Source organism: Podarcis cretensis (genome assembly GCF_951804945.1).
Source record: "Podarcis cretensis genome assembly, chromosome: 14".
NCBI lineage: Eukaryota > Metazoa > Chordata > Lepidosauria > Squamata > Lacertidae > Podarcis > Podarcis cretensis.
This window is the reverse complement of record NC_137183.1, coordinates 49,686,866-49,703,199: the sequence shown is the minus strand read 5'-3', so window position 1 is coordinate 49,703,199 and position 16,334 is coordinate 49,686,866. Positions and strand designations below refer to the sequence as shown.

Below are 16,334 nucleotides of genomic sequence, written 5' to 3'. Positions count from 1 at the left end.
GCATCCTCATTTTCCTAGCATCCAAACAGTGATATGTTGCTGCTGCTGGGAAGATGCCATTTGGGGGTTTTGCTGTGTGGCCTCATCCCCTTCCTGCCTTCATCTACTTATGAAAGCCAAATGAGATGTTCTGAGGGATCTGTGGTTGGCACCCAGAGCAGGACCCCTGTGTCTGATGGAAAGAGGAGGCAACAGGACGCAATGTCATCACACTCCAAGTCCTCTGTCTGCAGGGGAGCAGAAGGCAAAGGATTGGGAAGAAGGACCAGGTTACCATGGTGCCATACACCTTTGTTCACTGGGGAGAAGAGGACATGAGGTTCCTTGCCATCCACAGCAGCCATGCATCTCTTAATCCCTGGGTCGTGGGTTTGAACCCCACAATGGCCAAAAGGTTCCTGCATTGCACTAGATGGCCCTTGTGGTACCTTCCCATTCTGTGATCTGTGATCTCTCTTAAGAGTTGACCCTTGTCCAGGCCATATGGCTGGATAATCTCCCAGGCTTTCAATCAGGAACCTTGGATATCTTCTTCCCTCGCCATTTCACCCACCACCGGCCAACATCTTGTTGTGGTCCAGCACATTCCCAGAAGCGGCTTGGCTTGCGTTCTCATTCTGTGCATGCACCGTACATTTAAGGCGCATGGCTTTCCCTACAGGATCCTGGCAACTATCATTTCCCCCTTACAGAGCTGCAATTCCCTTTCTTGGGCAGACGTCACGCGCTTTAAACATTTGGTCCTCACGCAGCCTCAGTCTGCATTCTATCTGCTACTAGCCTCTGTTCCCAGGCACATTCTCACATAGTATTTGCTCCTCCCACCTTGTCCCTGCTTGCTGCCAAACCATTTTTGCATGAAATCGACGACCCACCTCCTGAGTATTGCAGCTGTACCGCTCAACTCGTTGTGAAAAGGCTGGTGAGCAGAATCTGAGAAAAATCAGGCAGTCTTTACAAGGGAGGCTGCGGCTCAGGAAATTAAGAAGGACAAGTGGGGCCTTCAACAAAAGGCTGCAACGTGAGGTGTCCCTGTTCAGGATACTCCATTCCATCCCCCTTTTGCCCAGTCGTCCCTTTCCTTCCTCTCCCAGCAGCCCTTCAACATTCTGTGCCCCCTGCGTTTTGTTCCCTTGGGCTGGCAGTGACCTGTCCTTGCAGTCTTCATTTGGTTCCCATTTGATTCAAATGGTTTCATCTTCAAGAACTGGGTTCACACATGGTGCTAGTAAGCCATGCATTGGACAATGATGATGATTTAAATGTTTTTTATATCCTGGCTTTCTCCCAAGTTGGGATTCAAGGAGGCTTGCAGCATCTAAAAACATCATTGTAGAGTACAACATAATAAACATGAACTAGATAAAAGCAATAGTTAAAACACATTGAAAACTGGCGTTAAAATCCAGCCTGACCTGACAGCAACCCGGCAATCAGCAACACCTGCACCTAAGTTTTCAAAGACCTGTCTGAACAGGAAGGTCTTAGGTTGCAGGCAGAAAGATAACCGAGAGGGAGCCAGTCTAAATACTGATGGGAGAGAATATGGGATTGCTTATTCTGCAGCCTGCCACTCCAGCGTTCCACTCCAGGTTTAGTGGATTATAGATTATGAGCCTTACGGTTCTAACACCAGGATGTTTCATGGCTACTCTTAAATGGGAGGTGTAGCCTCCCGGTGTGAGAACATAAGAACACAAGGCTTGTCTCTTTTAGTTCAAGCTAAAGTTCCACCAAGTCCCACATTCTGTCCTAAGTTGATTGGAAACCTAGAAAGCTTGCCTTCCCCCTTCTAGATCAGCTTCTAGATCTGACATCGCGTTCTACTTCTTTTTAATTTATTTATTTATTTGGTTTTTCCAAGTTAAAGTTTTACAGAGATATATCAGACATAAATCATAAAAACAAGATACCAAGGAATCGCCTGGACTTCCATCCTCTCCTTTGTGGGTCCTGTTATTAATCATTTCCTCCCGCATCTTTTATGATGAGCCAAATCTTTTACATCTCCATTGTATCCAAAATTCAACCTCAGACTACAAGTGATATTCCAGTCCTACTAACAATTTTAACTGTTTACAATGGTTATACATTTTCCCCATTCCTTGTTAAAATTTTGGTCTTCCTGATTTCTGACTCTTCCGGAAGAAGTCTACTTCTAACCCCACAAATGAGCACTCCACCTTGTCAGGTAGAAACTCTTGTGACGTCTCAGGTGCTTCTTGAACCTCAAGGTCACGTGGCCTTCGAAAGACTGGGGTACCTTAGGAGCAGAGGACAACTTCTTCAAGGCAAACTTTTCATACAACCAGGTAGAGGGCCTTCCCGGTAGTGGTGCCCACCCTTGGGAAAACCCTCCCATCGGATGTCAAGGGGATAAGTAACTATGGAGGCGCAGATTGCAGCTATAACAAAGGCGGCATTTTTTCATCTCCGCCAAGCTAAGCAGTTGGCTCCTTACCTCTCTCGCCCTGACCTAGCCACTGTGATCCACGCGACGGTCACCTCCAGACTGGATTATTGTAACTCGCTCTACGTGGGGCTGCCCTTGAGACTGACCCAGAAACTCCAGCGGGTGCAGAATGCCACAGCGAGACTCCTTACGGGGTCTTCGCTTAGAGATCACATTCATCCGGTGCTATACCAGCTGCACTGGCTCCCGGTGGAGTACAGGATCAGGTTTAAGGTGCTGGTTTTAACCTTCAAAGCCCTATACGGCCTAGGGCCCTCATACCTACGGGACCGCCTCTCCTGGTATGCCCCACAGAGGAACTTACGATCTTCAAATAAAAACACCTTGAGGGTCCCAGGCCTCAGAGAGGTTAGGCTGGCCTCAACTAGAGCCAGGGCTTTTTCGGCTGCGGCTCCAACCTGGTGGAACGCTCTGTCACAAGAGACAAGGGCCCTGCGGGACTTGACATCTTTCCGCAGGGCCTGCAAGACAGAGCTGTTCCACCTGGCATTTGGTCAGGGCGCAGCCTGACCCCCTCCTCTGGCAATCTTTACAAAACTTTAGTTTATGGTTGCCATCAATTTTGATTTTAATTCATTTTTATAATGTTTTATAATGTCATACTGTTTTAGTGTTGTTAGCCGCCCTGAGCCCGGCTTCGGCTGGGGAGGGCGGGATATAAATAAAATTTATTATTATTATTATTATTATACAACCTTTAAAAGACATCTGAAGGTATAGGGAAGCTTTTTAATGTTTTATCATGTTTTTATATACGTTGGAAGCTGCCCAGAGTGGCTGGGGCAACCCAGGCAAATGGGCGGGGTAAAATAAATTATTATTATTATTATTATTATTATTATTATTATTATTATTATTATTATTCTCCTCTCAAAAAGCACTTCCTAGTGCTGCATGCATACATTTAGAAAAGCCAAAGCAAGACCACAACCCTCAGAGGAATCTGAAGCAATGGCAAAAGTGAAAAAGAAACATCAGCAAGACCAGGGCCTTCCCGACCACTAGGCAGGCTAAGGCAGCTGCCTCAAGGTGGCAGACGTTGCGAGGCAGAGCAGCAGCAGTGAGGTGCTAGAGATGGCATAGCCCGCCATGCGCCCCAAGAGACCGTCCTGCCCCACCAACAGTGCTGAAGCACATTGACACCATACGTTTAAAATGCATTGCTCCCCTAGAGAATTCTGGGAACTGGAGTTGTTCTCCCCGGCATCCTTAAAACTACAGCTCCCAGAATTCTTTGGGGGAAGCCAAGCTCTTTAAATCGATTGTGCAGATGTGGCTTATGTCCATAAGGAACTCAACGACCTGTGAGTGAGTCAAGCAGGCGGTTCTAGCTGAAACATGTGGCATTATGTTCTATTCAGGAAGATTATTAAAGGCACGTCGAGGTTCGGGTTTTCTTTGTAAGCCCCAAATCTATGCCCCTTCCCCCACTGCTTTAAAAAACCCTTTTTTCTTTGCTTACTGGGTAGCTGAGCCTGCTGCAAAGTGCAGAGCCAACAAGGCCCTGTCCAGCCTCCATCTTCATTTGCCCACAGGCACTGCACACATTTATGTGTTGTGGTCCTGTGCCCTTCCAGGTCCTTCTACATACCTTGCAATGCCCCTGCTTGCTTGCACACATGGAAGTTTGCTTATTCCAAGGCCCTTGGATGTTTTTGCTGTTCAGGCTTTTAGCTCACCTTCTTCCCGTCAGTCATGCAATGTGAATGCTGTAGGACTTGCAATGGCCAGAATTTATTTCTTAAGGAATCAGAGCTGTTTACAACAATTGTACATAAAACCCTGCAATAAATTCCATTTAAAAAAATTTAAAACTGCAAAACAGCTGTTATGGAAAGATGAATTCTTCGTTGCCTGCATAGGACTGATGGAATAGAAAAGTTTTCAGCTGTTTTCTACTGAAAGTAGAAACAGAAGGTGCCTGCTGAACCACTCTTGGCAGAGCATTATTCCACAAGACTCGTCCAAGGACACTGAAGGACACTTTCAAATGAGCCTTACCTGCCTGGAAGATGACCAACGATGCTCCTGCAGGTGATCTCAGTGATGGAGCTGGGATACAACAGTTCAGGCGGCCTTTGAGGTTCCCTAGACCTGAGCTGTTCAGGGCTTTGTAGATTGATACGAGGACCTTGAACCTGACTCTGCAGTAGCATATGAGAATGCTTACATGCATTGCAGAATCCTCTCTGCTATGCAAATGATGGTCAGGCACCATCTTAAGCCTGGTAGGAGAACAGTACGTGATCTTAACCTCCGATTCTTGTGACCAAGAGCTCTGTGCATGCACAGATTAGACAGAGACAGAATTAATTTCAATAGGGAGGTTTATGCATACAGGCTGGGCTGAATGTTCATTAACTATCACCACTAGGCCGCAAGGTGAAGTGACCTGTGGGCGGATAGATGAAGGCAGGAACTGGGACCTGAATGATACATTGAGATGGCTGGTTGGGTACCAATTGGTCTGCATTCCAGGTTGCAAAATGTATTATTGGGCTGTGTTGCTGCAGTGCTGGCTGGCATCATCTTGTTTTGTTTCCAGGTCTAGGCCTGTTTCTCAGTTACCGTTTCCCACCTTCTGATTCTCTGCAGTGACCCATGTAAATTTTGATTCTGAGTGTGTATGACATCATCATGCAGCTTGATCAGCAAAAAACAACAACATATATTACATCAATCAGATCTGTAGGGGATCCTGAGGATCATCGAGTCCAACCCTCTGCAGTGCAGGAGTAGGCAGCCACCCCATACAGGGATCGAACCCACACCCTTGGCATGACCAGCACCATGCTCTAACCCAGGCATAGGCAAACTCGGCCCTCCAGATGTTTTGGGACTACAAAGCCCATCATCCTTAGCTAACAGGACCAGTGGTCAGAGATGATGGGAGTTGTAGTCCCAAAACATCTGGAGGGCCGAGTTTGCCTATGCCTGCTCTAACCAGCTGAGCTATCCAAATCAAAACAAACAGCAGCAAGGGCAAGGGAGGAGGGAAATGGTCGTGAGAATCAGAAAGGGGGGGCACAATGATGCAACACACACAAAATTATGGCATTAGTGTTGGGATAAGTGTTGCTATCGTTCATATGGGGGCTAACCACCTACGACAGGCTAGGGCTGCGTAATAAAATGCACTTTCTGTCCCACAGCATCAGGGTGAGAAGCAGCGCTCCCTCTTGAGACAATATAGAAATGTGCACGCGATTGGGGCAGGGAGAACTATATGGGGGCACAACTATCAAGCTGCACCTTCCCGCAAGCAACAGGGAAGGATGTGGCCTAAGGATGACCTCCCTGCCGAAACGGAAGTCGCTAACTAAAGCTACCTTTGCGAAAAGAAACAGCCATGCCGCTAGATCTCATGGGGTCCTCTTTTTTCCCTTTCTTTTTCTTCCCCTTGCCTGCTGACCGCAGAGATGCTCCAGTTGTCAGCAAGTAGGAGCAACCATTGGCTGCTGCCATAAGGGGTGTGCCCAAACCTTTCACTACATATGTGCCATTGATACAGGTAAGATTCCCACTGGGGGCAAGAGATTTTGAATCACGTGTCAGGTCCTGGGGCAGGGGAAGATGGAAGTACTTCACCTTTTGTCTACCATAGAACACTCGCAGCTAAGGAAACTTCTTCACTTAGGAAAAAATACAGACGTACCTTGGAAGTCTAACGGAATCCATTCTGGAAGTCCGCTCGACTTCCAAAATGTTCGTCTTCCAAGGTGCGCCTTCCAATTGGCTGGAGCGTCCTGCAGCCAATCGGAAGCTGTGGAAGTCGCACCGGACATTCGCTTTCTGAAAATCATTCGAATGCTGGAACAATCACTTCTGGTTTTCAATCGTTTGGGAGCCGAAACAGTTGAGTTTACAGGTGTTTGGCTTCCGAGGTTCCATTGTACCTGACACACACACACACACACACACACACACACATATATATATATATATATATATATATATATATATATATATATATAATGCTGGAGAAATCCTGACCTGAGACCTCCAAAATCATGTGTCAACATCTGAACCTGCAACATTTATTTTTTTTAAAGGACAACTTTGCCTCTTGGTCTCCTTGATCTGGTTTGGTTGAGTCTATCTCAACTATAAATGAGCCTTGCAGGTGTGGCTGCAGCAAACAAACTTCTCAATTAACTCCGGTTTCCCACTGCACCCAAATCAAGAAACTCCAGTTAATGGCTTTGGAACAAGTCCCAGGATATTACGGCATCTTCAAAGCACAGATTCACATCTTGGCTTGTTCCAAAGCCATTAACCATAGTTTCCTGTTTCAAACAAAATGGGGGGGGGGGGGGTCTGTAGTTCAGATGTAGCCAATGTGGAGCCCTCCAGATACTGCTGGACTACAACTCCCATCATCCCTGACCATTGGGCAGGCTGGCTGGGATTGATGGGAACTAGCCAGCCAGATGGGTGGGGTATAAATAATAAATTATTATTATAGCCACCGCAACATCTTGAAGGCAGCATGTTAGTGACTCCTGCTATAGTTAATGGAAGAATTCCCCGCGTGTTTCTTGACTTGCACAAACGGGTGGCAGGGATTGCATACACCCACAATGCTAATTCACATCTGGGCATACTATACCAAGATAGGGTTATCTGAATTCTCTCTCTTTTCTTAAAAAAAGACAACAATTCCTTTTTAAAAAAAAAAAGAAAAAGGACATTGAAAATTGGAGTGGTGCCCCTGGTGCGACCTGTCGCAGGCCGGGCTGTGCCCCAGATGTTGCTCCCAAACCAGCTGTTGGTCGCTGCTCTTCTGCATGATGCAGAATGTCATCTATCCTTCCACGGAGGACCTTAAGGTCCACAAATAGCAACACCCTAGAGGTCCTGGGCCCTAAGGAAGTTAGATTAGCTTCAACCAGAGCCAGGGCCTTTTCAACACTGGCTCCGGCCTGGTGGAATGCTCTGTCTCATGAGACCAGGGCCCTGCGGGATCTGATTTCTTTCCGCAGGGCCTGTAAGACAGAGTTGTTCCGCCTGGCCTTTGGCTTGGAATTAATTTGATTCCCTCCCCCTTTTTATTTTTTCCTTTCTCCTTCCGTGATGGAACTCCTATTTGGGGACTTCCCTGGCTTTTTTCTGGCCCATGTAGGACCAGTCTGGATAGTTAGCCTTGGCAAAGACTTGACATTTTCATCCCCCAAAAAGTTCTTGATTGAGTTTCCACTGAAATGAGGCTGCATTTTAATGTTTTAATGTTGTATTTTAATCTTGTTTTTTAAGTTGAAATTTCAATCAATTGTTTTATATTGGGTGTTAGCTGCCCTGAGCCCGGTCTTGGCTGGGGAGGGCAGGGTATAAATAAAATTTATTATTATTATTATCTGCCCCTGGCCACCACTCTTGGTTTGCCAAGGGAGAGAATGCAGCCATTGATCATCACAATAGAAAGATGGCTGAAACGCACTCAGGGTTCGGTAACAAAATGGATTGGAGTGGGGAGAAATTGCAATCCCGGCCCCACCCTTTTTGCTTGAAGGGGCCTGGTTTTTAGGGCTGCAACACATGCTTTTAAGAGTTGTGCATGGGAGGCCACGTTAGCAGAGAGGGTTGGGAGTGAAGATAAAATGGGGAAAGAAACACTGGCCTCTAACAGATGCAATGAGTTTTGAGTGCAAGAAAGGGATTGCCATTCACTGCTGCTCCTCTGCTTTGTTTGCAGGTTGTTTGTTAAGTGAAGAGACCTTCCTGCTGAACTGCCCTAGACATAAGGTAGGTGAGCAGACCTTCAGGAACAAGGGGAAATCTCTGGGGGTTTGTTGCTCTCTGCACTCTCTCCTGACTGCGGCCATTAGGAGCTGCCTTGCACCAAATCAGACCAGTGTAAGTCGACAAAACTGTGGATGGTCAACTGGCTGGCAGAGTCACTCTGGCAATGATGCCTTCTCAATTCCAAGCTTTTTAGAAACAGATACACCCGGAATTTGAATCTGAAGTTTTCTGTGTGCAAATCAGGTTCTCTGTCCCTGTTCTGTGGCCCAGGGGGTGAGTTTCTGCGCTTGAGATTCTGCACAAAGTTGTACTAGATGCAGAAATCAACAACCTCTTAGGTGCTCAGATTGCTTACCTTTCTTCTCCCCTGCCCTTCCTTTAAAAAACAACAACAACAAACAAGTTTCTAGTCCTTAAATTTGCAAAGATTGCCTTGGGGAAACTCTGTAGGCAATGCCAGTTGAAATCCCAGAAGTCAGGGACAAGATTGAGCAGAATTTCCATGTTGTCATTTCTCTGCCCCTCTCTGTTCAAATTCACAATCCTATACAAGTCTACACAGTAATAAGTTCCATTGAGTAGCGCATTGAATAACTCAGTGATAAAGCTGCTGTTTTATATGCAGAAGGTCTCAGGTTCAACCCCTACATTTCCAGGTATGGCTGGGAGAGATCCCTGTCTGAAATCCTGGAGACCGGCTGCCAGTCAGAGTCTGCGTAGTTTAAGGATGGGATAGAAAGAAAGATTCAGTTTACCTTTTAAAGGTGAAACTACTTTTTGCACTACCCAAACAATACACCAAGACAGAGCTGCCTTTGGAATTCACGCTTCTCCAAATTTTGTATTGCAGTTCTCCAGACAAGTAACATGTACAAAAATGAACACAGTAACATAGTAAGGGAAAGTGTGCGTAGAAATGATCACGAAAAATCTTACAAAAATACATTATAGCGGGAGAAATTGCCTACTAACATGTACACTAGGGGAAAACTGCCTACGAAAACATACGTTTTGTTTATGACATTGCCTTGCAAGACTGAGTTATTTCTCAGTTTTTATTATTATTCATTAAATTTGTATACCGCCCTCCATCTGTAAATCTCAGAGAGGTTCACAACACAGAAATAGAAGATTGAAAAACACACAAAATACTCAATAAAAACAAACATACCAATAGCGCCCCCCCCCCCATTTTTTAATGTGTAAACTTGGGGAAATCTCAATTTTTTTAATAAAAAAAATGTGTTAGGAGTAATTCACACTTAAACCCTGGTGACTTTTCATGAGGACTCATTTTTTTATTTTTTAAAAAATGGCAAACTGGTGTGGAAATGTGTAGAACTGAACATAAGATTGGGAAAATGAGAAACTGAAGTTTGCCCATCTCTAGTGCAGATGGTGCCTGTTCCAATTGCCCCTTCCTCCCAGGAACGCAGGGAATAAGTTTGCAGCGTTTTGCTTTCCTCTGCACAGAAAGGGTTACGTTGGCAGAGGATTCTGATGTGTCTCTCTCTGGGTGCTTTATATGCACGGACACACATGCTGGCAGCAGGGGCCGTTGCTGCTATCTTCCCTATCCAGGCAATTGGAGCTGCCACCTGGCCAGAGCTGGCAGCAGCACCTGGCATCTCCTGGCAGCAGCCAGGATCCCAGCACCCTGGCAGGTCCCATGGCTGATGCCTGCCCTGGGTTTCCCTTAATTTATTCTATTTTTTCCCCCTGGCTAATCACTCCAAACAGCCCGAGGCAGCTGGGCCTGGCTACCCATTTAATTCCCTACAGTGCCTCCAACCTAAAACCGCTCTGGGGTATTGTGATAAATTAAACAGCTGGCGAACCACTAGGTTCAACTTCCTGAAGCACAGCCACTGCCCCTAGGTGAGCCTTCTAGAGCCCCCAAAGGAAGGGGTGCACCATATGACACATCGCCCAGGGCCTTCTCAAACCCTCCGCGTGACCCGCGAAGATCAGGCTGGCGTGACCACAATTTCATCCTCCTGCCTGGCTGCCAGAACAGAAGGATGTAAAAATGTGTGTGCCCGGGCTGTGTGGGTTTGCATGTTAACATTTGCATTTGTTTTTCCACTCTCCCTAAGATTTTGGGGGGGGGGTTAAAGTTGGAAGAGAGGAGCACTTTGTATGTGCTCAAAGCGCTCCTGTCCTTGAAACTGATGTGTTTTGGAAACTGCTTCCTCTCTGGAAAGGAAGGCACTGTGCAGTGTCTCTGCCCCTAGGTGCTTTAAAATAAACACAACATACCGTATTTTTCGCCCTATAGGACGCACCGTCCCATAAGGCACACCTAGTTTTTTTTTGGGGGGGGGAAATAAAGGGAAAAAAATTATTTCCCCCGCAGGCGCGGGGCTGGGGTGGGGAAGGCCCACCCAAGCTTCCCCCGACCCCAGCCCCCAAACAGGCAGCTCTCTGCAAGCTGTGGGAGCCCAGCGCTGGCTCCCGCTGCTTGCGGAGAGGTCCGCAAAGCCTGGAGAGCGAGAGGGGTCGGTGTGCACTGACCCCTCTCGCTCTCCAGGCTTCACCGAAAGCCTGCATTCGCCCCATAGGACGCACACACATTTCCCCTTCATTTTTGGAGGGGAAAAAGTGCGTTCTATAGGGCGAAAAATACGGTACTCTGCCTTGTTCTGCACAGGACAAAGAAAATGCAAGCGGTTCTTCAGCATTAGGGCAAAGGCCCTTCTAACTGCAGTTTCCAGGAGTGGTGAACCAGAAGCCTCTGGGAAGCCCTCGAGCAGAGAATGGAAGTAGTATCTTCCCACTGTTGCAGCCTAGAAACTGGTTTTCGGGGATATGCTTCTGACTATGAGGGCTCTGTATTAGGAACATGACTAAGGCTGCATATATCTATATCTTTAAAGCACCTTCAAAGCACATTTTTGCACCTCTAAAGAATTCTGTAGTTTGAGGTTGATGGGAATTCTGTGTGAGGGGGAAACTATAGCACCCAGAATTCCTTGAGGGAAATAATGTGCTCTAAAGGTACATTGTATATGCAGATTGATAAATCCGTCCCAATTTTTTTTAAATCTCCTCCTCCTCCACGAATTTGTCTAATCCCCTTTCTAAACCTGTCTAAGCCAGTCCACATCCTGTTATGGCAAATGCCGTGACTTAATCATGCCTCGCGGAAAGACCTCCTTTCTTTCATCCTCCCTGAATCTACTTCCCATCAACTTCGCTCAGTGATTCAGAGTTCTAGTATTAGGGTTGCGGGGTGGAGGGAACTCTGCACATGTTCAAACCCTGCTCTCTCAGTCCGAGCAGCCGGAAACTACTTTGGGCAAAACAAGTAGCAGCAACCCTCTGGGCCAAGGGGAGCTCAGGCACCTCTCAGCTCCAAAGGCTGCCTTCCTTTTTGGCTTGAGGCTGCCTGCCAACCAGCCATCAGGATTAGGCCTCCGTGGCGCTAATGCCAGCACCCAGAAATCTTTGGGTGGCTGTTACCCACATCACAGCCAGCTCCCCAAACACGCCTGTCTGCCTCTCAGGAGCGGGTTTGCATGCCCGATGCCAGCGGCTTTGGTATTCCTCTTGGCAGCTTGTGTTTGCAAGCAGCACCCTCTCTCACCTCCCATCCCTGTCAGGACGGGGAGCAAGCTGGCCACGGCTGTGGGGAGGCGGACGCCATTCCTTCACACTGCCTGCTGCAGTTCCTGCCACGTCCTATTCCTCCTCCTCCTCCTTCCCCACCATCAAGGAAACAGGAGACAGCCTTTTGGAGCAAAGGCCTTTTGTCTTGCCTTAGTAACCGCTGACCAGGCCTCTGACATAATTTAATCACCATGGTGAGGGCTTCCTGCCTTCTCCCCCTTCCTCCTTTCCACCCTCCCAACACCATGCCAAGGGTTGCACCTGGTTATCTGCAATTTGAAGCAGACGGTGCTGTGGGAGAAGGAGGAGAGAGAGACCCAGATGGGGATCTGGGGAGGCAGGCTGGCAGGCATTCCTAAGACAGAAAATCGAGAGGCTGAGGGGTGTCTCTCCCTTGCCAGCTCAGGCAGGAAAGAAGTCCAGCAGCTGACCGGCATAGGCCTCACCTTGACTCCCACCCCACGGCAGCCATTATGAGCCTGACCTGTTTGCATGGGGCAGTGGTCTCCCTACACACATACACACACACACACTCCCCTCTGCAAATCTGACAAAAGCTACAGTCCACCTGGAATTCCGCCGATTTCTACAAAGGCATGGGCCTCTAAGTTTTTCTTCAAAAAATACTTTTAAAACAAGGAGAATCAGAATGCCCTTCTTTCTTTGTTTTCCCTTCCCAGTGAATGTGCGGTGTTGTGTTTTGCAAACCGAACCCATTGATTCGGAGAAGGGGCTTAATGAAATCTGCAAGCCCCTCTGCCAATTCCTTCCCCCGTTTTAACCAAGCCAGCACCCCCACCCCCCAAAAAAAACTTTTTAAAAGAGTAGTTGAAAGTAAGGGTGGTAGCACCCACAGCAGCCCTCCCCAAACTGTTATTCAAGCATGGAGTCAGACTAGTCTGTCTGTCATAAATTTCCCCTTCAGAATAATTTGCGTGTGCGTGCAGCTTCTGTAAAGACCTTTTTCCATATGTTCTATTGTTGCTTTGAAAAGTTCAACAAGTTGAACATAGAATAGCCAGCCCCACAAAGCATCTGCCGGGAGTTGCTCCTCACAGGACAGTGATGCTTAAATCTCTACACCCTTTTATCTTTGCTTTTCTCGACCTTGTGATGCCTACGCTATCATAATATTTTGAATTTGCACAGCACTTTTTCTAAGCGTTCAAAGCACTGCATAAACCTTATCCCACATGCAACCCTTACAACCACCCTATAAGGTAAGATAGTGGTTTTTGTCAGCTGGGATAGCTCAAGTCAGTAGAGCATTAGGCTCTCGATCTCAGGGTCTTATGTTCAAGCCCCATGTTGGCCAAAAGATTCCTGCCTTGCAAGGGGTTGGACTAGATGACCCTTGTGGTCTCTTCCAACTCTACGATTCTGTGATTTTTTTTCTCCCACACCGCCTCCTTGTATGCAAGCAGATGGTGGAGGGGGCAGGCTGGAGTTTAGAGATAAGAAGCCTCCCTAGTTTATCCATAGCTGGGATGAATTTTCAGTCAAGGACACAGCAACTCACATGGGCCAATTCACATAGTGCGGTTTTTAAGAGTACAGTTAAGATGTTTGCAGTATACACTTGAAAAAGTAAATTGGAACAAACTCGTGTTGGCCCTCTAGCCTTTCCATGCGGCCCTCAGAACTCTCCCCAAGCCAACCCTTTACCAGCCCTGCTCCTTGGGTGGTTTCGCCTGGCCAAAATGTGTCCTTGGACACTGACAATGCCTCTTGCTTGCCTGGCCAGAGGTTGGCAAGGCAGGCATTGCTGGGTGTAAAATCCTCCGCCTTTTGCATGGCGGGAAACACAGCCAGTTGCCCAAAGGGAAGAGCCACAGGCAGCTCCACCCCCTTTCCCCTCTGGCCCTGCCCTCCACCAGCATGCAGCAGAAGGATGGATGCCTGCCTGCAAGGGGATGCAGGCCATGGGCGCCCCTTCCGCACTTTTTATGAGGCATCCCCCAAGCGTGCCACTGCTGCAATGTGCAAAAATGCCCCTGATCTCCATTAGCGGCTACGCAACATTGGCTTCTTGGCTGCAACATCCATTCTATTTTTACTTTAAAAAGGGGGAGGGGAGGAGGGAAAAACCCCAAACCCCTTGCCTTCTTCCTGCCTGTTTCCTATTTTTGCCGTGTGCATTTTTATGCCCGCGCACAAATAGCACACGGGCGCTTGCGGTGTCAAGAGTGGGGTGGGGTGCGAAGTCGTGGGCGTCTGACAGGCCCGGGGAGGGGGGGCGGAAAGGGGGGTTAGGAATAAGACACCCGGGAACTGGCCCGGAGAGAAGCTGGCAACGCAAGTGCTATTGTGAGCTCGGCTCCACAGCAGCCAGCTTGCGCGAGAGATGGATGCGTTTTTTTGCTGCCCCCTCGCGATGCGTAAAAACCACCAGACTGGATTCCTTAAAAGAAAAGAAAAAAGGAAAGAAAGGAGGGGGGGAGGGAGGGAAGTCAGGGGAGGGGGCCATAAACACATCTCTGCAGACTGTCAAGGGCTGTGCTTTTATTTATTTATTTTATCCGGGGCTGCGGGAGGCGCACGGCGAGCCTTAGCAACATGAATTATTCCCCATGAATGAACCAAGGGAGTCCTCTAGCTGTCAGCCAAAAGCCCGGGCTGCGTCAAGACCACCGGGCTGCCCCCGCCCGCCAGCCAATCGGCGGCCACAAAAGCCCGGACCGGAATTCTGGGGTGGGGGAGACCTGGTGCACGGGGGGGGGGCGTTAAGCGTTGCTTATATGAGCTTATTATATTATATATATATATATGCCTTTGGAGGTGCAGAAAGGGGCCAGCTGAGCAAAGGATAAACCCACCTTTCGTTCTCTTTTATTTTGCTTTATTTATTTATTTTAATATTTTTTGCAGAAGCAGCCGTTGTAATGCGGAGCAGGAAAACTCGTCGCCTCCACCCAGTCGCCAGCCTCGGGCAGCGGCTGCAGCCAAGATGAACTCTGCAGGGGAGAGGCAAAGCGAATGTATTTCGGCCCGGTTGCCCGACCCTCCAGCCCATCCGCCCTCCTTTGCAATAGTACTCTAGGATGGGGACCCCCCCCCCCCGCCCCACCCCGGCCGCCGCGCGGAAGAGCCCCTCGCTCCAGCTAGCTTAGGTGCCTGCAGTTTCTCACCGAGACGACACCCCACCCCCGAAAGGCACAGAACTCCGGCCCCAACTCCTAAGCATCTTCTAGGAAGCCCCCTTCAGCCGGGGGGGGGCGGGCGCAGGACCTCGGCTCCGGTTCCCGATCTCCTCCTCCTCCTCTGGCATTTTCCAAGAGCCTCTCCAGGTTGGCACCGAAACCAAAACCCACTTGCCGGTTCTGATCCTCGCTCCACCTCCTGCCCTTCTTTTGAAAGCAGCCCAGAGCCGGTTCAGGAGAGAAGAGGAACTCCGGCTCCACGTTTTCATTCCTCCTTCCCCGGTTCCCCTACTTAGGAGCTGTAACCAATACTGATAAGCTAACATCTTCCACCTGGGACACGGCTACTGACAAAACCTGGCCTGGAGTTTGTTAGGGGGTGGGTTTCTTTTTCTTTTTTTCCTCTCCCCCCCCCCTCCCCTTTTTGCGTTTCTCCTCCTCGCCGTGGATCTCGAGGCTCTCACCTGCGCACCACCCTTTGGAACTTGCAATCCTTCGGCCAGATTTCATCGGAAATCTGAAATCCCAACAGCACCGGTCCGAGTTCACCTTTCCAGACTTTCTCCGCCCGGGAAAGGTGCGGGCGAGGGGGGAGGCTCGCCGGGGAGAAGGGCGCCTGCGAAGCATCCCGACAGGTCGCTTCGCCTTTCTCCCCCAGACGCCGGACTCTCCGAGCCCGCCTCGACCTCCTCCTCCTCCTCCGTCTCTTTTTTCTGATCTGATCTATTTTTGCCTTCAAACCTCATGGTGTGTGTGCGTGTGCGTGTGCGTGTTTGTATATATCTGTGATCAGCTTGTAAAAAGAAGCGCCCCGATGTTTTTTGAAACAATGCCGCGTTGCTTTGGTTCGTTTGCTCCTTCGTTTGGCTTTTGTCCCCCGTCCTCCCCCTCGCCGCCCCTCCCTCCCTCCCTCCGACCCCATTTGCAGTCCCCATCTGGGTCCGACCCCCCCCTCTCCATCTCGGCCCTCCTGCCCAGCGCGGAAAAGGCGGCTCAGGCATCCAGGAAGGTCGTCTTGGTTGGCCCTGCAAGGAGAAAAGTAGCGCAGTTCGATTGGGATTCGCCCCCCCGCCATTCACCAGCAGCGAAACTCGCGAGGCAGCTTGCAGGCTCTGCGGGATTTAAAGGAAAGGGGGGGAACGAGTTTCGCGAAACACTAGCGAAGTTCGATTGGGGCGGGAGGGAGAGTTTCACACGCCTCTGCTGGCCTGCGCAGGGGTTTCGCCACACTTTCCAAGCAGATTCCCGCTGGGTTTCACTGACTCCCAAACGCACATTGGCGCTTCTTTGGGATGGGAATATTTTTCTGTCCCTCTGGGTGGTTTCCGGGAACAGGGCACATACAGAGATGGTTGGGCACACTCCTCCCT

General features: G+C 48.9%; 1 protein-coding gene across 4 annotated transcripts in view; it reads left to right on the top strand.

Moving 5' to 3' along the window:
- The window catches only part of RAI1 (retinoic acid induced 1), a 219,806-nt gene extending 203,994 nt beyond the window's left edge, over positions 1-15,812 (top strand). For all 4 annotated transcript variants that reach the window (XM_079953659.1, XM_079953660.1, XM_079953661.1 and 1 more), the window contains 3 exons: positions 5,891-5,984; positions 8,166-8,215; positions 14,693-15,812. In XM_079953659.1, coding sequence (XP_079809785.1) covers positions 5,891-5,984; positions 8,166-8,215; positions 14,693-14,707 — 159 coding nt within the window. In that variant the 3' untranslated portion in view covers positions 14,708-15,812. The remainder of the gene's footprint in view (positions 1-5,890; positions 5,985-8,165; positions 8,216-14,692) is intronic.
- Positions 15,813-16,334: the final 522 nt, after the last annotated feature.